This window comes from Castanea sativa, chromosome 11 (genome assembly GCF_040712315.1).
Source record: "Castanea sativa cultivar Marrone di Chiusa Pesio chromosome 11, ASM4071231v1".
NCBI lineage: Eukaryota > Viridiplantae > Streptophyta > Magnoliopsida > Fagales > Fagaceae > Castanea > Castanea sativa.
In genome coordinates, this window is record NC_134023.1 from 56,613,439 (window position 1) to 56,637,349 (window position 23,911).

At 35.8% G+C, this 23,911-nt stretch overlaps 1 protein-coding gene across 4 annotated transcripts; it reads left to right on the top strand.

Annotated features, from left to right (window-relative positions):
* The first annotated feature begins 15,379 nt into the window (after positions 1-15,379).
* On the top strand, positions 15,380-20,761 carry LOC142617246 (uncharacterized). 4 transcript variants are annotated; one of them, XM_075790021.1, is made up of 5 exons: positions 15,380-16,593; positions 19,251-19,452; positions 19,870-19,947; positions 20,178-20,256; positions 20,333-20,761. In XM_075790021.1, the coding sequence occupies exon 1, from the start codon at positions 15,448-15,450 to the stop codon at positions 16,582-16,584; it is 1,137 nt and encodes a 378-aa protein (XP_075646136.1). In that variant the 5' UTR covers positions 15,380-15,447; the 3' UTR covers positions 16,585-16,593; positions 19,251-19,452; positions 19,870-19,947; positions 20,178-20,256; positions 20,333-20,761. The 4 variants fall into 4 exon arrangements, with proteins under 4 accessions (XP_075646136.1, XP_075646135.1, XP_075646133.1 ...); XM_075790020.1 differs by having other exon boundaries at positions 19,251-19,416; XM_075790018.1 differs by having other exon boundaries at positions 19,251-19,947.
* The last annotated feature ends 3,150 nt before the right edge of the window (positions 20,762-23,911 follow it).

Here is a 23,911-nt window from a genome sequence, read left to right on the forward strand (position 1 = left end):
TTTTTAGTTGTGATGATTTGGGGCTAAAGCTATTCTTGATGTTTGTTCTCACTAGGTTAGGTTGACAGAGCCTACTCTAGTTCTCTTTCAACATTGGCATTTTTGGTTTTTCCCTTAAAAGTTCAGGTTTGGTTCACTTAATTTTATTTTGAATATGAGTTAAGTTTGTGTTCATCATCAAGCTAGATTATATGTTCAAACTTGTTTCATTTTCTTATCGAAAAAGCTTGAACTTGTTCCTAGGCTAATTGCTTATTCTATTCTTATATGAAGTAACCAACGTAATTAAAATCTTTAACTCTTCACAAATCTATACTAATAATTAGTAACTAAATTATAGTTGAGATTTTACCATTAGAGTTAACTAGATGTAATACTTTCTTTTATGAACTGATAAAATATGAGTGATTCGTGCATATTGGCCATCAGTTTGTAAATGAAAGGCAGTGCTGAAATTTAATTTGGTAAACTGCTGATTTTCACCATCGAAATTAGTACTCCATGTGATCTTTTACTATATCTTGGACACAACGGGTATACTTGATAGCTAGGAAGTGAGGAGTTGTTTGCTCTTCACAGTTCCAAAAAAGAGATGAAGTACAATAGGACTGAAAGGATTGAAATGGACTGAACTGAACCGAATGGACTCAAGTGGATTGAAATGGACTAAATAGACTGAAATGGATCTATTGAACCAAAGTAAACTGAAACGGACGGAAGTGAGTAGAATGGGTGGAAGTAGACCGAAATAAGTTGAATGGGCCGAAGTGGATAGAAAGAAGTTTAGAACATAGCAACTATAAATGCTACATTTCAACTTTTAGATATTATATAGATAGCTTCACATTTCCAATTTTTATTTGTTTATCCTTATGCTTATGCCCTCACCAAGCAATAGAATATATTGCCTATAATTTGATAAGATCCAGATGGTAAAGTAATCATGTGGTCGTTATAGGTTACATTGCAACAGTCTTTGGTTTTCTCAAAATTATTTCCCAAACTTAGAAAACACGTTTTTTCTAATTTTCAAAAACACACTTCACTTAATCCATTTCATCCTTATGCATTATTCATAATGCAGAAATTCAGATACATCACAATGTGACATTTTACCCCAAGAACCAAAAACCAAAAGCCAAATTTATTTTATGTTCCACTAAGTAAATGACATACAATTTTAAGACGGGCACTGTAAGAGTTCCCAACACATTTTCTATACATAATCAAACCTTAAAACTCATATTTCTTGTTATAGTCATGATTTTGACTCTCAATTAGGCTAGGAGACCTCGAGACTATACTTAAGCTAGGTTTGATAATAAAATCAAAAGAAAAAAAAAATGATTGATGGATAGTCCACAAATCATGAAATCCCCAACTAGCCACCAATTTAACTCCCTATATTTCCAATAAAAAAAAAAAATCCCTATATTTCATAGCATATACAAATTGCAATTTTTTTTTCTCACGCATATACTTTATTCTTAAAAGGGAAAAGGTTAGGTAACTAGTATAATTAACCAATATCTATAATTTAATTGTTTTTTTATTTTTATTTTAAATTAAGGGTTATTTAACTTATTTATGAAATTATAGTCCCATCTAGGTTGACTTAATGAGCAAATCTTTTTTACAAATCAACACTCTGAGTCTATGAGTGCATTCTTTGACGGTTAAGTTATACATAACCTAAGTATCATAAGGTAGTTTGGACGTATAATATCCAAACCTTCTAGAGAATATCCAGAATTTTGTACATCAACTTCCACCATTTGGTTAGGTGGTACACAAACCAAAGGAGGTTTGCATATTTGACATCCAAACCTTCCAACGAATATTCATATTTGTGAATATCAGACTTATTATCATCCACGTTTCTTATGCACAATTTGAGTATCATAATGTGGTTTGGACATCTAAATCTACAATTTGGTTAGGTGATACACAATTCTAAAGAGGTTGGGACATCTAACATCTGGACCTTCTAGAGAATATTCAAAGTTGTGTACATTAACATTCACAATTTTGTTAGGTGATAGAAAATCCTAGAGGTTTGGACATATGACATTTAGACCTTCCAATAAATATCCACATTTTTGAATATCACATCCACGATTTTCGTAATTTATACATAATTTGAGTATTATAAGGTGGTTTGGATATTTGACGTCCAAACCTTCTAAAGAATGTCCAGATTTTCTAGACATTCAAAATCACTTAGAAAATCAAAGAACCATATTCATTAAAAAAAAGCACATCATAAACCAAATCAACATGAACCCCAAATGTTCTTTCCAAAAAAAAAAATCCACAACATTAATGTAATGAAAATGCATCCCAACCATATCATATATCAAATATAAAAGCAGTTTAGCAACAAAAAAAAAAAAATCAAATACAAAAGCAACAACTCTATTAACAAAGATGAATCGACTATCACCCCTAGGAAAAAAAGAGAACCCAAATGACATGCTTTAGTCTTGATGCTGTCTTTAATATCAAATATCCTTCCATAAAACCCCATCTCTTTAACTGCAATGGGAGCCTTTCTTCCCGACCCTTGGGGAAAAGGGAAGGAAGTGGAAAATAGGAAGTTGAAATCAATGTGTGTTTGGTTACATGATTAGCACATTCATGGTTAAAAGGAAAAATAGTTGGGTGTGAAATTGTAATAGCTGATTAGATAAAATTTAATAGTTTTTTTTTGGACTTGTGGCAAGGCTCAAGTAGTGTGTTTGTGTGAGATAATCAATGCTGGTTAAGAGTCCATTCGGAATTTCCTATATTTTTTTCAACTTTTTGAAAATCTATTGTTTGGAAAAAGGTGTAGCTAGAAAAAAAAAATAGTGGTTTCTCAAAAAAAAAAAAATAGTGAGTTTTAAAAAGTTTTATTTTGAATATGTTAGGACATATGTGTTTCACTTGTTAAGATCATATGTCATTCATTATTTATGTAATTGGCTAATCTTTTGACAAAACGCACTTTACTTGTAATTTGGTAGAATTAGGATGAGATTTATACTTCAAGAAACTGTGTTTCAAGATCAAGTGTTGAAATCATCAAGTTTGTCCAAGAAATAAGCTGAAAAGTGCAATTTCATTAAATCTCGACAGCTAGCATGTGTCGAGGTTTAAAGAGCTGTTCCAGCCCCGTGGCTCGACAGCTGCTCGACAGATTCTCGATATTTCTATTTGTCGAGATTTAAGAAAAACAGATTATGAGTTCTGTTTTGATTCCAATCCGTGGATGTGTCTTTGGACCTTCTTTTCTCCTAACCCTAGACATATAAAAGGATTATTTTAAGGGCCGTCAAAGTGGACGCAAGTTGCACAAGCATTGAGAAATCCTTGTTCATGCAAATTGTGACTTGAGATAAAGTTCTTGCCCTAGTTCATCTCTCTTGTGAAGAAGTTGCTGTGTCTTTGCACCGTAGGGTTTTGTAACCAAGCATCTTCTTGATCTTCATCGTGTGGATGAATTGAAGAACTTTGTAGCCAAAAATCTTCTCTAGTTGGTGATTGAAGTCGCGTACTGGGATCCGCGCAATTGGTTAGTCACGTACTTGGGAGCCGTGCATTGAAAGGAGAAATTGTCACTACAGAACAAGTCTAATTGGGTATTGGGGTAAGGGTTCAACTGTAGGTTGGTAAGGTACTTGAGATTCCTTTACTTGTAACCGCTTGTTGTGATAATAGTGAAATTTTCGGGAGTGGTGACCTTAAAATCACCTGGTGGGGTTTTTGCCGTGTAGGTTTTCCCCATTCGTAAACAAATTACCGTGTCATTTAATTTCCGCTGCATGCTTAGTTTAATTGGTGATTTGTTTGTGCTACCACGCTTTGCATGTTAATTTGATTAATTAATAACTTGGCTAATTAATCAACTTAATTCATCACAAAGGGTTAATACGTTTTTGGCCTATCAAGTGGTATCAGAGCAGGCACACTCTGATTAGGGTTAATCTTTGTGAGTGATCCATTAACCCCTGTTTGTCATGGATAGAGGTCAGTCTCTTATTATACCTCCATTGTTTGATGGTACTAACTATGCATAGTGGAAAGTACGCATGAAAACTTTCTTGTAGTCACTAGATGAGAAGGTGTGGCAAGCTGTGAAGATAGGCTGAACCAAGCCTAAAGAAGCGCCGGTCGACTGGGATGAAGCTAAGCTCAAGGCGGAAAACTTCAACAACAGAGCATTGAATGTCTTATTCAGTGTGGTCACAAATGAGGAGTTCAAGAAGATATCTTTCACTAAAACTGCTAAGAAAGCATGGACCATCCTTCAGACAACCTATGAGGGAACAAAGGCTGTCAAAGATTTGAAACTACAGAGGCTCACTACTAGCTTCGAAGAAATTAAGATGGAGGAGGATAAGTCGTTTGATGAGTTATATGCCAAGCTCAAGGACATAGTGAACTCAGCTTTCAATCTTGGGGAAACCATTCCTGAACCCAAAATTGTGAGAAAAGTGCTCAGATCTCTGCCCGAGAGATTCCATGCCAAGATCACGGCAATAGAGGAATCAAAAGATATTGACAAGATTCCTCTGACTGAGCTGGTTAGTAATCTACAAACCTACGAGCTAGGGTTGACGAGAATTGGCAAGTCGGGTAAAGGCAAGAGCATGGCACTGAAGGCCAAGAGCAATGAGACAGATGAGTCTTCAGACGATGAAGATTCTAAGATGAAGTCCTACATCACCAGGCAATTCAAGAAATTCATGAAAAATGCCAATGGAAAAGGGTTCGACAAAGGCCGTAGGCAATCCAGTTCTTCTCAGTTCAAGAGCCAAGATAAAGGGAAGAAGGATGCTAGGGATGACGGTCAGTACACTGTTCCTATAGGACCTAAGTGCTTCGGGTGTCAGGGCTTCAGTCACATGAAACAGGAGTGTCTCACATATCTCAAGAGCATTGGGAAGAGCAAGACATTTGCTGCTACTTTGAGCAACATTGAGCCTGTGGATGATTCTAACAATGAGGATGACGGAATTTTGAATGCCTTCACTGCCACTATCAATCCTACTGAAGGGATTGTTGAAGATGTGGATGAAGAAGAGGAACTAGTGGAATCTAAGTTTGAAAAGATGGATGATCAAGATGATATCCATACAGCCTATGAGAAACTGTACAAGCTTTCTGAGAAGCATGAGAAACTCTATAGGTTAGCCACCAAGGAACTCAGTGATGTGGAACTTGACTGTGAAGAGATTTCCATTAAGTTTGATGAAGCTAATCAGACTATTGAGGCACTGAGATTCGAGAACAATTTTTTGGCTGAGAAGACCAAGGAGCTTAAAGTGGAGCTATTTCAAGTTAGAGCTCAATTGGAGAGAACATCAAGTGCAAAGCTGGATGAGATGCTCAACATTCAGAAATCTGCTTCTGATCGAATAGGATTGGGGTATGAATTCTCTTCCTCTAATCTTGCTTCTGCTAGTACTATTGTTTTTGTTCCTCCTGCTAATAATATTAATGTTGAGAACAATGATTTCAAAACTGAATTAGCCAGTGAGAACCTAGACAAGGGTAAATCCATCTTAAGAGCACACCCTAAGCTTAAGAAGAAGGAAACTCAAAACCCTAGGACTAAGAAGGCTAACTCTCAAAAGCCTAAACAGAAGAAGCAGCATCTTTGTCATCATTGTGGTATTGCCGGTCATACTCGACCAAATTGCTATAAGTAGTTAGCCACTCAACCAAGCAATGGCATGATAGCATCTGGGAACCAGAATCAACTTCAAACCTCTCTTGCTCCACTTGGAGATATTTACAAAGCCCTCATGTTCCTTTCGAACTTGAACGGTTTCAATCATTCCCCCTCATCACCGGTTCAAGGGTTTGCAAAAAGGAAAGGTTCTTCCAAGGTGTGGAAAGAAAAGGGTTCCAAGTGATTTAATCACTTTTTCTCTCTTTGCCCTTCTTGTTTTATTTTGCATTACTTGTGTGTGTTGCTTTACAGTTTTGAGTCAGTCTAGTTTTATGCATTGTTTTGCTTTGATTAGCATGTTTTTGTCTGCTTACTTTCAGTTTTTGTTTTATTTTGTTTTTCAGATAAAAATTGAAAAAAATTGAAAAATACAAAAACAGTGTGTGCTTGTGTACATCGGTTCTTGTGAACCTTAAAATGGCCTTTGAAACAGAGTTTTCCAAACTTTGTATCTCTTGTAGCTTAAATGAGCATTCCTATGCACAACTAAGCAAGTGAGTTTTGTGGCTCTTTGTTTGTGATGAATAAGGTTAAGTGATCTCTTGTACTTAACACTCGTATCACTCTTTTTGACGGGTAGGACTAGAAAATCCTAAGAGAAAGGCATTAATAACATCTCACCAATGTTACCCGCCAATCATGATATGACATCTGTATGCTTCGGCATAGCAAAAGTGCAATGTCAAAAGCTTAACATAATTGAGCATTTCTTTTCTCTCATTTGTATACCCATGAATGGTTTGCTTAATAAAAAGAAAATATGCAAAGAAATAAAAGCAAAAAGAACAAAAATGTTTTAAATATGAATGTAAGCGTGTTTTCTAGGAGATGTGAGAGTTATAGGATGTACCTCGAAAGTGATAGTCCCTATCAAACAGTTATGATTGTGTGTGAGTTAAAGTGATTTTCTCATATCTCAAATCGCCATAACATAGAAATACTTATGCAATCTTGTGATGTTTTACACACACAATACGCAATATTCTTTGCTACTCTTGATACATGTGCAGGTACAATGTGATTTGGCCATCAGAAGGTTTACATGTGTTAATGTATACTCACTAAACTGTCTTGACTTGTTTTTTAAATATAAAATTGGTTAGACTTGTTTAGGGTGTGAGTGTGTTTTCTTTTTGGGAGCTAAATGCTTAACTCTTTGTTGTTAAGAGATGATTTTGAGAGTCTTATAGGTGTTTCGATCTTTGGTTGAGTTGCATGCATGATTGCATTCATGTTTGTGTTTTTCTCCTCTTTAAAAAACTGTTTTTAAAAGCTAGCTCGACATCTCCTCGATACCTCCTCGACACCTGGCTGTTTGTCGAGCTTCTCAGCTTTTTCTTATCGTAATCTCGACACTTTTTGGATCGATCGAGAAACCTCTTGTCCTCTCGATAGCTTCTCGACACCTGGTGGATCGATCGAGCATCTGTTCTCATGTCTTTGCCTTGTTCTTCGACACCTCCTCGATAGCTCTATCTATCGACGTTGTGTTCCTCGACACCTTCCTCGACAGATGTCTCGACACCTCTCGATACTTGTATCTATCGAGATTTACTAAGGATCAATATATAGCTTCTGTGCGATCCAATTCTTCTTTTCTCTCGATCTCTCTCTCTCGATAGCTCTGTCTCTTCACCTCCCAAACCTCTTTCTCTCACTCCAAACCTCTACCCAAGGTTTCCTCACGCCTATTCAAGTTTTTCTTCACTTGGTAAGCATCTAATCTTTTTCATTTATATGCATTTCATGTTTTGAAATCTAGGTTTTGGGGTTTTTCAAAATTGATGAGTTATTATTGCAATTTTTGGGATGGGTTTTGTAGATTTGATCTTAAAAACTCCATGCATTGCATCACATTAGCATTCTAACTGTATTCTCATGCATTTAGATGTGTGCAAATTGTTTGTGTGCTGGTAGGATTGGATTGGGCTGAGCCCATGATGTTTTTATTTTGCATGTCACATGCTCATGCATTCCCCATGCATTAGTTCACTCTTTTCAATATACTTGTTATATTTGAATTGTTTTGGAACTTTTCTGAGTGTTTTTTTTCTCCCCCCCTCTCTGTCTGTTTACGTTAGTAGTGTCTATAGCACTAAAATGTAAGTCTATTCCCAGAACCCTCTTCGTTCTAGGGCCTCTTCATCTTCTTATTCCGCTTCTCTTTCTGTTCAGTTTCGTGATGAGAAAGCCCATCAGGACTTCTTGGAGAACTTCTCTAAACGAGGTGTTCATTCGGAACGCCACGTTGTTCTGGCGGACTTCGCCGGCACTGACCTTCCCGATGTCTTTCACAAACGGGAATGGGAGTCACTATGTGACGTCCCGGTCACTTGTCCTTCCGTGCTGATCTAGGAGTTTACTCCAACATGCATGGATTCGATTCTTCAGTACCTCTCTTTCTCACTCACGTTTGAGGTACGCGCATAGTTGTCACACCGAAGTTGGTATCCGATGTGCTCCAGGTACCGAGGGTTGCGCATCCTGACTACCCCGGTTGTAAGCGTCTATGGACTGTGTCCAAAGACGAGATGATTTCTGCTTTTTGTGAGCGCCCTTCTGATTGGGGTGAGCACCAATTTACGTCATGTCGACCTTTTACTAAAGGTCCTCGTTTCTTAAACATGGTGATGACTTTTGTGTTGTATCCTCTCTCTCACTACAACTCTATCACAGAGCCTCGTGCTCGTTTTCTGTTGTCTCTTCTTGAGGATCTCATCATTGACTTTCCTTCACATTTCATCTTTTCTATCATAGATGTGTATAAGGATACGACTACCCGTGATAAGCTCATCTTTCCTTCCGCTATCACGAGAATTTTACGCCATTTTTCCATTCCTTTTCCTATCTCCAACCCCTTTCATGTCATGGTTGCCATAGACGCCGCTACCATAAAACGTAGTGAGGCGCAGTTTAGGTCGCGACAGATGGGTTCAGCAGCTCCTTCCTCTAGTTTCGCTCCATCTAAATCTGCTCGTGTCTCATCTGCTCCCTCCTCTTCTACGAGTGATGTGTCATTAGGAGACATCATGGCGCAGCTTCAACGCATGGATGCTCGCCTAGATACGCTCTCTATAGAGTTGTATCAGGTGAATGTTCGTGTTGCTCTTGAGGTTTCTCCTCCACCACCTCTTGTGGCTTTTGTGTCTGAGGATGATGATGGTGATGACGATGATGCTGATGGAGATGCTAACTCTACTGATGAGATGTCTACTTGACACTCTACCCTTTGTTACTCGTGACAAAAAGGGGGAGTAGTTTTGGGTTATGAGAATAGTCATACTTAGGGGAAGAGCTTTTGTATAGGGACATTTTTTATAGGGGGAGTGTTGAGGGATGTAGTGAGGATTACTTGTATCTTTTACTTTTCTCCACTTTAGATACATTTTTTTCTTATACCTAGGTCTTATGATCATTTTTACATACATTGTGCTTATATTTGTTATATATGTGATGATATATGTTTCTTTCACCTATCTCTACATATGTTGTTTCTTTTCTCTCTTTATACACATGATTCTTTATTTGTATGCAATCTATTATTTCTGTTTCACACTAAGATGCTTTGATGAATTTTGTTTAAAGTGTTTCAGAAATACAGGTTGTCAAAGTCTACTTGTCATGAACTTTCTTCTTGCAAAGTTTTTCAAGAGTTTATGTTAGGATAAATTTTATTGTATTCAACAAGTGAGCATGAGTTGAGTGTTTTATGACTTCTCTCATATGTTCATTTGTTTGTTGTGGTTTTGTCACGGATTGCCAAAGGGGGAGATTGTTAGGACATATGTGTTTCACTTGTTAAGATCATATGTCATTCATTATTTATGTAATTGGCTAATCCTTTGACAAAACGCACTTTACTTGTAATTGAGTAGAATTAGGATGAGTTTTATATTTTAAGAAACTGTGTTTCAAGATCAAGTATTGAAGTCATCAAATGTCCAAGAACCAAGCTGAAAAGTGCAAGTTCATTAAAGCTCGACAGCTATCTTGACAGCTAGCATGTGTCGAGGTTTAAAGAGCTGTTCCAACCCCGTGGCTCGACAGCTGCTCGACAGATTCTCGATACTTCTATCTGTCGAGATTTAAGAAAAACAAATTATGAGTTCTATTTTGATTCCAATCCGTGGATGTGTCTTTGGGCCTTCTTTTCTCCTAACCCTGGACATTTAAAAGGATTATTTTAAGGGTCGTCAAAGTGGACGCAAGTTGCACAAGTATTGAGAAATCCTTGTTCATGCAAATTGTGACTTGAGACGAAGTTATTGCCCTAGTTCATCTCTCTTGTGAAGAAGTTGCTGTGTCTTTGCACCGTAGGGTTTTGTAACCAAGCATCTTCTTGATCTTCATCGTGTGAATGAATTGAAGAATTTTGCAGCCAACAATCTTCTCTAGTTGGTGATTGAAGTTACGTACTAGGATCCACGCAATTGGTTAGTCACGTACTTGGGAGCCATGCATTGAAAGGAGAAATTGTCACTACAGAACAAGTCCAATTGGGTATTGGGGTAAAGGTTCAACTGTAGGTTGGTAAGGTACTTGGGATTCCTTTACTTGTAACCGCTTGTTGTGATAATAGTGGAATTTCGAGAGTAGTGACCTTAAAATGACCCGGTGGAGTTTTTGCCGTGTAGGTTTTCCTTATTTGTAAACAAATCACCGTGTCATTTAATTTCCGCTGCATACTTAGTTTAATTGGTGATTTGTTCGCGCTACCACGCTTTGCATGTTAATTTGATTAATTAATAACTTGGCTAATTAATCAACTTAATTCATCACAAGGGGTCAATACGTTTTTGGCTTATCAGAATATATATATACTATATTCATCACACACGTTTTGCAAGTGCAATAATACTATTTTTTATTTATTTGTTACTTTGATTTAGTATTATAATCTTTAAAAGTGATAGATAAATAATTGTGTGTGTATTATCAAAAATAATAATAATACTAACGGTGTGTGTGTGTGTTTTTTTTTATGAGATAACCTTGTGTATTTTGTTTTTTAAAGAAATAGGAAAGGTAACGGGGAATAATGTTTAAAAATGAGATAGAAATAGTATCTTAAGTTTTAGGCTGAATGGAAAAGATAAAGGAAAAAATGTTAAAACTTAAGAACAGTAAATTACTCTTTTAACCAGTTTGTATTTTTTAATTTAAAATTATTTAACTCAAACATATGGGTATTTTAGAGAGTTTAAGAATTTGTGTGAGGGTATTTTAATACGCAAATGTTAAAATCCAAGCAAAGAATCATGTTATTAATAGTATAGATAATTTCAAAATAAACATGCAAGTGGAAATTGAACCAAATATCTCTATTCAAGAATAAGATATATGGGGTTTGATCTGTATACACGGAGATCGAAACTCATATCTCTTATTCAATGGTAAGATATCAAAATTCAATGTTTCAACAAGGGATTTAAGGAATCAAGTGATATCTTAGCGACAATGACATTTCTCCATTTAAAATAATAATAATAATAATAATTTTTGTGGATAAATTTCATAAGCATACATTGAGGTTTGGCATAATGCCAATCAAGTCCAGAACATTTAAAGATTGACCATTTTAGCCCATACCCCTAAATGGCCTGTAACGCCATTACATATCTTAGTTCTGCACATTGTTCTCTTTCATCCCTCTCAATGTGTCTCTCTTTCTCTTCCCTTTCTCTATTCGAATTGATTAGAAGAGGAAAAAAAAATTGAAGAACCTCTTTCTCAGTAAACCAAAAAAAAAAAGCTTGAATGAACCTAGCAACCACCAACCACCCACACATTCATAAGCTAAACCCACAAGGCACAAACCCACAAGCCCAAAACTACCGACCACTAACCATCAACAACACCCACAAACCTAGCAACAAAACATCAACATTGGCATCAGCATTGGCTTCTGCATTGCCATTGGCATTAACAAAACCCACCGTTAAACCCATAACTAGCGACCATAAACCACCAACATCAGCAAATTCTCAAACAAACATGTCAAACTAAGGGTCTATTTAGGATCCGTTTATTTTGCTGAAACTAAAAACTTTTTGTTGAAAGTACGATAAGTAAAGGTAAAAGTTAGCTGAGTGGGACCTATGAATAGTACCAAAAAGTGCAGTTGGACTCATGAATAGTAACAAAAATAAGCTGAATAGTAAAATAAATTAGCAAAAATAATTTTTGCCAAACACGCAGTAAAACCCACAAAACTCCTCCACACCCACAGAAAACCTTGAACTCTAATGCCAATCCAAACCAAAACAGGCCCACAAAAAACCCAAATCCTCTAACACTGACCTAACAAAAACCCATAAATCACCACACACCCACAACCACGGCGCCACAACAAAGACGAAGAGAGAGGAGAAATCAACAAACCCACCACCACGACGCTATAGCAAAGATGAAGGGAGAGAAGAAATCAACGAACCCACCACCACGGCTCCACCACAAAGACAAAGATAGAGAGGAGAAGAGAGTGAAAAAAGAGATCAGAGATGAGAGACAAGAAACAAGAGAGCTAGAGGAAGATAAGAGAAATAAGAGAGAGAAAGGAGAACGACAAGAGAAATCAAAAAGAGAAGGGAGTTTAGAGAGAAAGAGAGAGAAGCTAAAAAAAATAAGTAGCGGAGTTAGAAGCCCATTTGGATTTATGAACTGAGATTGTTAGTTTTTAAATGTTATAGACTTGATTGGTATTAGCCCAAATCTTAGAGTATATTTATAAAATTTACCCCTTTTTTTAGAAGAAAAATAATATAATAAATTACAAAGTTAGTCCCTATCCTTTATACCGAATTTCAATTCAGCCCCTAACCTTTCAATTTGGTCCCTAACCTTTTTAGTGTTGTGTTACTTTAATTCTTACTGTTATCTTTTGGATAGAAAAAGCTAATGTGTGAAATGGAACAATAAAAAATTATTTTCTATGCCACATCAATTGCTAACTTTACCGTCATGTAGATTAAAAAAAAAACGAAATTTAAAATCTACACACGTGAGATAAATTTGGGAAAATAATAAGAAAAATCAAAGTGTCAGGAAGTTCCAGCCCATCTGCATTTACGGTCATAGTCAGTAAATTTATAGTAAAAAATATTCGATTAATTATGACTATTTGGTTGGATAGCAGATATCATGCTGGCAGTGATAGCAAATGAATGTGAGAAATGCTAGGGACGCACACTTTTGCACAATTTTATGTCGCAACTTGCCACATATCGAGTTGTGATTGGTTAGAATGTATTAGTGGACCATGTGGAAACACATTTTAACCAATCACAACTCGCCATGTGACGAGTTGTGGCCAAAATTGTGCAAAAGTGTGTGTCCCTAGCATTTCTTAATGAACGCTGATGAGTGTTTTGTTTTGCCTGGGCACAACATAAGATGCGTAGGAAGGCGTGCAAATAGAAAATGAGATTCTTTTATATTCCAACTAAATGAGGATGGGAAGATAAGAGTTTCAGTTAGACAATTCCAAATAAGATCCATATAGATTGCATTATTTAAAAGCATTAAAGCATAAACATGATCAATCAATAGGGATTGAGAAATGTCGTGGGAAAAAAAGGCACAACACAATAGCAATGAAAGTGAAACATTTGAAATGTATAACTTAGAATTAAAACATTTGAAAGTAAAAAAGAGTAGCCATACTGATAGCCACAACCTTAGAGGCCATGAGGCTTCAGCCTCTTTGATATGCAACTTTAGGGATTTTAATGGAGATGAAGGAGAAGAGATGGATTTTAGGGACTTTAGAACCTATTAGTTTCCTTAAACTTATCTCACGTGTGTAGATTTTAATTTGGTTTTAATTTTATTTTGGGGTAATTACACATAACTCACCAGTGGTTTGGGCGAAAATCACTTTGCCTACCCGTGGTTCAAAAAGTATCACTTAACCCACCTGTGGTATGTTCTGTTTGTTTTCCGTAACCCACCTCTATTAGAATCAGGGATAAATAGGTATTTTTGATCAAATTTTATATCTCTCTCCTCCCAAAACAAAAAATAGCTCAAAAATACAAGAGAAAGAAGATAAAAAAAAGGAAGGGTTTTGTGAAATTAAAACCCATTCTAAAATTCCAATCTAGTCAACTAAACACATTTTCCTACAACTAATCAAAAGACACACGCACACCCACGAATTAGAAACAACCAAACCAAACACCCAACAAGCAAAACACAACAAATCTCAAAACCCCATCACACATGGCCAAGAAAAGCAGCGACCTCCTTCATCTTCTCAATCTTGTTACCAGTGGTCCCAAACCCAAGTGGCTTGTACTGCGTAGCAGCAAGAATGAACGACTAGTAGTCCCAGAACCCAACAGCATGAGCCACAAGCGAGTTCCTCTTGGAAAACCATTCCTCAAATTGATACACTTGGAAGTAATCAGTGATTGTCTTGTTACAGTAAAACTGTGATCACTGATTACACTCCTTACCTTTGGTACACACCTTCTTGCCATGCACCGTCTTCACCCTAGTCACCATGTCCGGGTCAGACTCCACCGCCACTGCCAGCACCACCAGTGCCAAAATTACCAAATTCCCTTCGCTTTCATTTTCATTTCTTTGGTGGTGTTTTGGACAAAGAAGCAAGTTTGAGCTTTTAGGTTTTTCTGGGATGTGTTTTTGTGAAGGAAGAAGTAAGAGGAAAAAGAGGAGAGTTGGATCGGTGAGTCACCATCACTCCTTTGACTGTTCCGGTGGTCCCCGACGAGTAAAATATTGCCGCCAAATCGGATTGTCTCACGTCGACATGGTCCAACTTTTGTATCGGAGTACTACTTGTCATCATTGAGTCGAAATCGGGTGAGTCGAGGAGAATGGTTTTTGAAACGGAGCGTGTTAATATTTGAAAGCTTGTGAGCAGAGGATGTTGGCTGTTGTTCCATAGTTGACACCGATGGATAATGTGGCAGCGGAGGAGTGGTGAAGTGAGAATAAGGACAAAAAGATGAGAATTGGGGGAAGTTTGGGTTGTGATTTTGAAAGTTTTGCCATAGCTATTAATTTTCACAAAACCTTCCTTTTTTTATCTTGTTTCTCTTGCATTTGTGCTATTTTTTGTTTTAGGAGGAGAGAGATATTAAATTTGAGCAAAAATACTTATTTACCCCTGATTTTAACTGAGGTGGGTTACGGAAAATAAATGGAACATACCACAGGTGAGTTAAGTGATACTTTTTGAACCACGAGTAGGCAAAGTGATTTTTGCCCAAACCACATGTGAATTATGTGTAATTATCCCTTTTATTTTTTTAAATTGACATGGTAGTACAGTGAGTACTTGATGTGATTTTTCTTTTATTATTCTATTTGACTCATTAGCTTTTTTCATTCAAAGATAACGGTAGGGATGAAATTGACGCAACATAGAAAATATTATGAACCAAATTGACATAATTGAAAGGTTAATAACTAAATTAAAATATGATGTAAAAGATAGGGACTAACTTTGTAATTTACCTAAAATAATAATAAACTGAACACTCATTTATCATTTTCAATTAATTAATTAGCACATTCTCAAATAAAATAAAATAATTATAATTAGCAAAATACCAACTTTCTAAATTAACGAAATTATATTAAATATATTACAAAATCCTACGTTTTCCCAACTAAATCGACACCTTTGCCCCTTTTCCCCTTAAACCCTAGCAAAAACCCTTCTCCAAAAACATTGTCTGTATCTTTTCTTTGCTTCCACAACAATGGCTGCTAATCTTCCCTTCAGAAACCTACTTTCTCTTATGCAAAACCGTCTTTTGACAACATCGGCAGCAACAAATTCATCAACTTCTCAACTACTTTCATCCTCATTCACTGTTAACTTCCTCATGAACTCCTGTGGGCTTCCCTTCGAATCTGCTCTCTCAACCTCACAGAAGCTCAAACTCGAAGAAAACAACCTCCAAAGGCCTCAAGCTGTGCTCGCTTTCTTGAAATCTCACGGTTTCGACAATACCCACATCACGGAATTGATCAAAAAGCGCCCAAGGATACTCCAATCCAAAGTGGAAGACAATCTCAAGCCCAAGATAGAATTCCTCACCCAAAATGGCTTTGTGGGTAAGCTTCTAGCTGACCTCATCGTATTGAATCCTGTCATTTTCAGGCGAGGCTTGAGTTCTCATATAAAACCAACGTTTCAGTTTCTGAATACATACCTTGAAAACAATGAGAATATCATGGCGGCTGTTAAGCGGTCTTCGTGGCTTTTAACTTATGATCTTACTGGGATTTTGCAACCAAATATTGAATTTTTGAAAAGGGAAGGAGTACCTTTGCATAGCATATCGAAATTGATTCTAACGCAGCCTAGAACAATAATGCAAAAAGTCAATAGGTTGGAAGATGCAGTACAAACTGTCAAAAAATTGGGTCTAGAACCGACTTCTGAGTTGTTTATGCTTGCTCTTAAAGTATTGGTTTCCATGAAGGAGTCAAATTGGAACAGAAAATTGGAAGTGTTGAAGAGTTTTGGGTGGTCGGAAGAAGATATTTGGTCTGTTTTTAAGAGCAACCCGCTTTGTTTGGCTTGCTCGGAGGAGAAAATGAAGAGTGCAATGGATTTCTGTGTGAATACTATGGAGATGGATGTAGAGACTATAATTCGTTACCCCAGATTTCTTACGTATGCGGTTGATAAAAGGCTTCGTCGAAGGTATAATGTCTTGAAGGTTTTGAAGTCAAAGAATCTGCTTAAAGAGGGCAAGAATTATGCTTCACTTCTTAGTCAAGCTGAAAACACTTTCTACAAGAATTATGTTGTTAAGCATTCAGATAGCATACCAGGCTTAATGGAGTTATACCGTGGTATCACTATGGCAGAGAATAAAGATAGTTGATGGCAATGTGTAAGTTGAGCTCAATAATGTGAAATTTATTACTATTGAGGTTCTGTTTATTTTGGAAAGGGAAATATTTTCAATAGATAATATTTTTAGAGAAATTTATTTATTTTCTGTTGCTTGACATCCTACAAGTAATTTTCTAGTCTTCCCATACCTTGTTAGATTGGAATGTTGCTTTTTACGCTTCTCCTTGTTTTACTCTTTTAGATTTGGTTGAGCATTGTAGTTTGAGAGCTGTTTGCAATTCTCCTTTAAGTACACTCCCAGCGTACCTAGTTTTGTATTTTTTAATAAAATTTTTGTTACTTATCAAATTTTTATTTTATTTTAATTATGTTAAAAGTTAAAACCAATAAAAACCGCAAAAGGTTGGAAGGTAGTGACGTTTGTTGTTGTGGTGGGAATAGTTTTAGGGGGGGAGGTTGTGGTGGTGGTGCAAAGTTGGAGGGAGGAGGGAGTTGGTGGTTGCAGCAATACAGAGGAGTAGCTGCGTGGCGGAGGTGGTGGTGGGACAATGCAGAATACGGGGACAGAGGTGGTGGTGGCAGTGTGAAGGAGGGAGATAGAGGTGGTGGTAGCATGGGGGAGGTGGGGGTCAGGGAGGGTGGTGGTGGGGTGGCACAGAGGAGTGTGGAGCAGGGGTATAGATTTGATCTGTAGGTGTAAACCAGTTTTCACCATTTTGGTCTAATCTTTGGTAGGCCATGAGAACATATCCCATTAGACCTCAATTCTTGGTTGCACCAAATATATAGGTCAATACAAATGGACATCTATATTTTGTTTCACATCATTCTTTCTATTTTCTCATTCCCTTTCACATTCTTCTTTCTTCAATGTGATTGCCTGATATTATCTTGAATTGTATCACCTTTTTCATATTGCCTGCTATTTTCAATGGTGATCATTCCCATAACCAATTTGCTGCATCAACTAATTTGGTTTCTTTTACTTGATGTGTCAACCTACTATATTCCAGTGTCAACTTTTGAAGCATTAGTTCCCATGCTAGTATAAATCAGGAGAACAATAGCTGAACAGTGAGGTCTTTCTAGGTCCTAGATTAGTTGCATTTGAAACTTATTGATGAACTCTTCAGTTGATATAAGTATTTCCTGATATAACGTGGATTAAATTTTGTATTTTTGCTTTCTAATTTCGCTAAGATTAAAAGATGATAAGGCCATATCAAATAGATTTACCAATTCATAAATGGGTTCTGACAGATATTTTGATGTGGAGTAGCAGACAAGAAGAAGATAAGCTGCAGCTCCACAAAACAACCCTTTTACTTGCTTACAAGCTAAATAAGTTAAAGATCTTCTTTTTAATGTCATTGTTTTATAAGCTGTTGACCTGTCAGTAATAGGATTTTAAGTATTATTGAGAAAGAGGTGAGTAGCAGACAAGAAGAAGATAAGCTACAGCTCCACAGAACAATCCTTTTATTTGCTTACAATCTATATAAGTTTAAGATCTTTGCACTTTCATTGTTTTATAAGCTATTGATACTTCTCAAAAAAAAAAAAAAAAAAGCTATTGACATGTCAGTATTAGTTTTTTAAGTATTATTGAGAAGGTGAGGGGAATTAGATGTCAATATTTGCAAGTGGATATCTGTTAAAGGAGTATGCAAACATGGAATTTGATGTAATTTATTTCAAATGGAATGTCATTAGAAACAAACAAAGCATCAGCAATTTTTTTCATTGCAGTGCTTAAATAGTCTTCTTTGTGTGACTTGTCAAAAAAAAAAAATATTTGGTGTGAAACACTACATATTAAAGCATATTTTTAGAAACTCTGTTTTGAATTGTAAGCATCGCTATAAGGACCCACACCTTTGAATTTAGCACGAAATGAAAATGATTTTTCCAACAGTCTGGAGGATTGAAGAAGATGCGCCCTCAATGTCAGGACTGATCCTCCTTTATGGGCTTCTGTTGTTGCTTATACCACTGGTATTTTATGATGTAAAGATTACTGTCCCAGAGAGCCATCTATGCTTCATGTGTTGAGTATCACATTTGAGTGCAATAGTTGGAAGGTGAAACTTTTATGTCATGGCCGGCCATTTCACATACAGAAGTAGTATATTTCAGGAGTATCATAAAAACAAACATAAATGTGAGGAATGGTAGATTTCATTCTATGATATCCTTTGATGCCTTGACATATGTAATTTACTGATCTTCGTTTGCCCTTATCACTGTTTCCTCTCAGGAGATGGTTTCTGTTTTAGAGCATCAGCATTTTCTTGATTATTTGCCACTGCTTAACATGACTTCCATAACCTCCTGATGTTGGCAATCAGTGTAATTTGTGTACTCAATTTTCCACTGTTAGCAAAGGTCATATGCTTGGATGCATTGAAATTGTACTTCTTACATTTCTTATGACTGTCAGATGTCTCATTAAACTGAGTTTCCTAGATTTTGATTCTTTTTAAAATATTAATGGTTTCAACTATATTTGTGGATGTGATTTTGCCCCTTACTTTGGACATTGAAAAGTTTGCGATTGTTATCAATATGGACACTGTATTTTCAGTTTCTGAGGTTCTTTGGATCTTAGTTAGGATGTGAGGGAACCTTTCTTAGAAGTTCATGCTTGGGACTTCTAATGATCTGTCATCGCTGATGCTTTTACATTGCATGCAGTTATGATTAGCCTGAATCACTGGCTGCAAAATGACTATTGAATCTATTGATGGCATGGGTAGGAAGATAGAATGGATTGATGTAGATCAAGAGCTTTGGTGTCAGACTTCACGATGCATTCTAGAATTGTGAAATTTGAATAGTGCATCCAGATGAAAAACACATGGTAAGTGTATTTGTATATTGCTATTTCAAAAACCAGGTAAATTACCTCATCTTTAACCCAACTGACCTGCAATAGCTGAGTATTTGGATGTTTAAGCTTATCTCTTATTTTCATAGTATGGAGAATTAATTTGTATGTTTCTTGTATATCCTATCCTATCATCTTTATTTCTTTTTCTCTCTCCCCCCCCCCCCCCCCCTCTCCCTCTTTTGGTAAGGGGGGTTATTAAAATTTAAGACTTACCTTGGAACCTTTTGATACACAAAAATGACCTTTCAACAATGTTTTGGGTTTTGATTATCTTTTTAAATATTTTCTGTACTCTTTTTTTTTCCCCAAGAAATTAAGTCAAACTTGTTTCCAACTGTCACATTTTTCCCTGTAAGTGCTCTCTTCCTACCTTATTCTACCACCTGGAATTTAGAACTCTTGCACCATCTGTTTTCTGACCAGGAAATAGAGTTGATCACAAGCTTGCCTCTTGGTAGAGGTTCCTCTGATGATAAGCTCATTGGCCCCATGTATCCTCAGGTATTTACTATTTCTACTTTAGATACTGGCATATTATATTCAGTAAAAAAACAAAATTTATCTATAGGTTATGAACATTGTTCTAGGTTTTTCCCATCTTTTATTTTATAATGATATTGTTTAACTGCTGATTTCATTTAAATGCCATTGTACTCACTCTTATTGAATAGAAGTTCTTTTTGTGTTAAATTTAACAGTCTTTTGATTCTATAGAGGTTCTTTTTATGCAGAGCGCTTGCCTTTGCACCTTTTGTAGACAGAGGATTGTCATGGTTCACTGTGAAATTTAAGTTTGAGTCTCAGGGGAAGGTAAGTGACACTGAAAATTTTAAAAAATTCTTGTTTTGTTCAATTGCAAGTATCTTATTCCTGTAAGTGTTTCCAGGCTTTCATGGCAATTGTTGGGTTCTGTTTTGCACTGGCTATCATCGTATTTTTGGTTTTGACATTGCTTTGGGCCTGAAGCTATTCCTATCGATTGTTCTCACCTGGCTAAAGACAACAGAGCCTTCTCTAGTTCTCTTTAAATATTTTCATTTTTGTTTTTCCTTTAAAATCACACCATCTATATGTAGTTCATGTCCCAATTAGTTTTCTATATCATTATTTGCTGCTGTTGCAGAATAAATTCAGCCTCTTGTTAAATCAAATTTTGTTGTACAGCGTAGATTTTGTTGCAAAAAAGATACTATACAACTATAGATTTGAGTCCGTTGTCATAATGAGTACACTACATTGTGCGATGGTGTCCGAAAACCTCAGGAAAGTGATTTTCCCTTGTCTTTTGATGATGCATTAAAAATGTTTTTGAAGCCTGGAGACAATTACTATTTTTAGTTGTGATGATTTGGGGCTAAAGCTATTCTTGATGTTTGTTCTCACTTGGTTAGGTTGACAGAGCCTTCTCTAGTTCTCTTTCAACATTGGCATATTTGGTTTTTCCCTTAAAAGTTCAAGTTTAGTTCACTTAATTTTATTTTGAACACGAGTTAAGCTTGTGTTCATCATCAAGCTAAATTATATGTTCAAACTTGTTTCATTTTCTTATCGAAAAAGCTTGAACTTGTTCCTAGTCTAATTGCTTATTCTATTCTTATATGAAGTAACCAACATGACTAAAATTTTTTAACTCTTCACAAATCTATACTAATAATCACTTACTAAATTATAGTTGAGATTTTACTATTAGAGTTAACTAGATGTAATACTTTCATTTATGAACTAATAAAATATGAATGATTCGTTCATATTGGCCATTCGTTTGTAAATGAAAGGCAGTGCTGAAATTCAATTTGGTAAACTGCTGATTTTCACTATCGAAATTAGTACACCGTGGGATCTTTTACTATATCTTGGACATAACGGGTATACTTGATAGCTCCAAAGTGAGCTGATTTTTTTTTTTTTTCTTTTTTTTGCTGAATAGGAAGTGAGCTGATTGGGTTAAATTGTTCTTGATAATCCATACTGCATCATTACTACTCTTACTCTTATGACAAAGTACATGGTGATACTCCAATTATTTTTTGTAACAACCTTGGACTTTGATGTTTAGCCTTCATTTGTTGAAACCAAAAACTCTTCAAAACAAAATGTGCAACTTCTCACTTCATACCCCAAAAAATCCCTGAACCATGCAACGATCACACAGTTTTCCTCGAGTTGTTTGTTCTTCACAGTTCCAAAAAAAGAGATGAAATGCAATTGGTCTGAAAGGACTGAAATAGACCGAACTGAACCGAATGGACCCAAGTGGATTGAAATGGACTAAATAGACCGAAATGGATCAATTGAACCAAAGTGAACTGAAATGGATAGAAGTGGGTGGAATGGGCGGAAGTAGACTGAAATAGGTTGAATGGATCGAAGTGGATAGAAAGAAGTTAAGAACATGACAACTATAAATGTTACATTTCAACTTTTAGATATTATATAGATAGCTTCACATTTCCAATGTTTATTTGTTTATGCTTATGCTTATACCCTCACCAAGCAATAGAATATATTGCCTATAATTTGATAAGATCCAGATGGTAAAGTAATCATGTGGTCATTCTAGGTTACATTGCAATTTAGAGAACACCTTCTGCTAACCTACCAATGACCTCTGGTTTTTTCAAAATTATTTCCCAAAACTTAGAAAATATGTTTTTTCTAATTTTCGAAAACACACTTCACTTAATCCATTTCATCCTTATTCATTATTCATAATGTAGAAATGCAAATACATCACAATGTGACATTTTACCCCAAAAGCCAAAAGCCATTTTTATTTTATGTTCCACTAAGTAAATGACATACAATTTTAAGACGGGCATTGCGAGAGTTCCTAAAACATTTTCCATACATAATCAAACCTTAAAACTCATATTTCTTGTTATAGTCATGATTTTGACTCTCAATTAGGCTAGGAGACCCCGAGACTTTCCTTAGCCTAGGTTTGATAATAAAATCAAAAGGAAAAAAAAAAATGATTGATGGATATTCCATAAATCATGAAATCTACAACTAGCCGCCAATTTAAACTCCCTATATTTCAGAGCATATACAAATTGCGATTTTTTTTCTCTCATATACTTTATTCTTAAAAGGGAAAAGTTTAGGTACCTAGTATAATTAACCAATATCTATAATTTAATTGTATTTATTTTTATTTTAAATTAAGGGTTATTTAACTTATTTATGAAATTATAGTCCCATCTAGGTTGACTTAATGAGCAAATCTTTTTTACAACTCAACACTCCGAGTCTATGAGTGCACTCTTTGACAGTTAAGTTATACATAACCGAAGTATCATAAGGTGGTGTGGACATGTAAGATCCAAACCTTCTAGAGAATATCTAGAATTTTGTACATCAACATCCACCATTTGGTTAGGTGGTACACAATCCAAAGGCGGTTTGGATATTTGACATCCAAACCTTCCAACGAATATCCATATTTGTGGATATCAGGCTTATCATCATCCATGTTTCTTATGCATAATTTGAGTATCATAATGTGGTTTGGACATCTAACATCTAGACCTTCCAGAGAAAGTCTGGAATTGTGTAGATTTACATCTACAATTTGGTTAGGTGATACACAATTCTTAAAATGTTGGGACATCTAACATCTAGACCTTCTAGAGAATATTCAGAGTTGTGTACATTAACATTCACAATTTTGTTAGGTGATACACAATCCTAAAGAGGTTTGGACATATGACATTTAGACCTTCCAATAAATATCCACATTTTTTAATATGACATCCATGATTTTCTTAAATTATACATAATTTGAGTATTATAAGGTGGTTTGGATATTTGACATCTAAACCTTCTAAAGAATGTCCAGATTTTCAAGACATTCAAAATCACTTAGAAAATCAAAGAACCATATTCATTAATAAAATCACATCATAAACCAAATCAACATGAACCCCAAATGTTCTTTCCAAAACCAAAAAAAAAAAAATCCACATCATTAATCTAATGAAAACGCATCCTATCATATATCAAATATAAAAGCAACAACTCTATTAACAAAGATAAATCGATTATCACCCCTAGGAAAAAAGAGAGAACCCAAATGACATGCTTCAGTCTTGATGCTGTCTTTAATATCAAATATACTTCCATAAAACCCCTCTTTAACTGCAATGTGAGCCTTTCTTCCCGACCCTTGGGAAAAGGGCGAAGGAAGTGGAAAATAGGAAGCTGAAATCAATGTGTGTTTGGTTACATGATTAGCGCATTCATGGTTAAAAGGAAAAATAGTTGGGTGAAATTGGGATAGCCGATTGGATAAAATTTAATAGTTTTTTTTTGGACTTGTGGCAAGGCTCAAGTAGTTTGTTAGTGTGAGATAATCAATGCTTGTTAAGAGTCCATTTGGTATATCCTTTTTTTTCAAATTTTTGATAATCTATTGTTTGGAAAAGGTGTAGCTAGAAAAAAAAAAAAAAAAAAAAACAGTGGTTTC

Bases quoted from the DNA above. Each gene is read 5' to 3' on its own strand.
- LOC142617246 (XM_075790018.1), top strand. From the start codon at position 15,448: ATGGCTGCTAATCTTCCCTTCAGAAACCTACTTTCTCTTATGCAAAAC.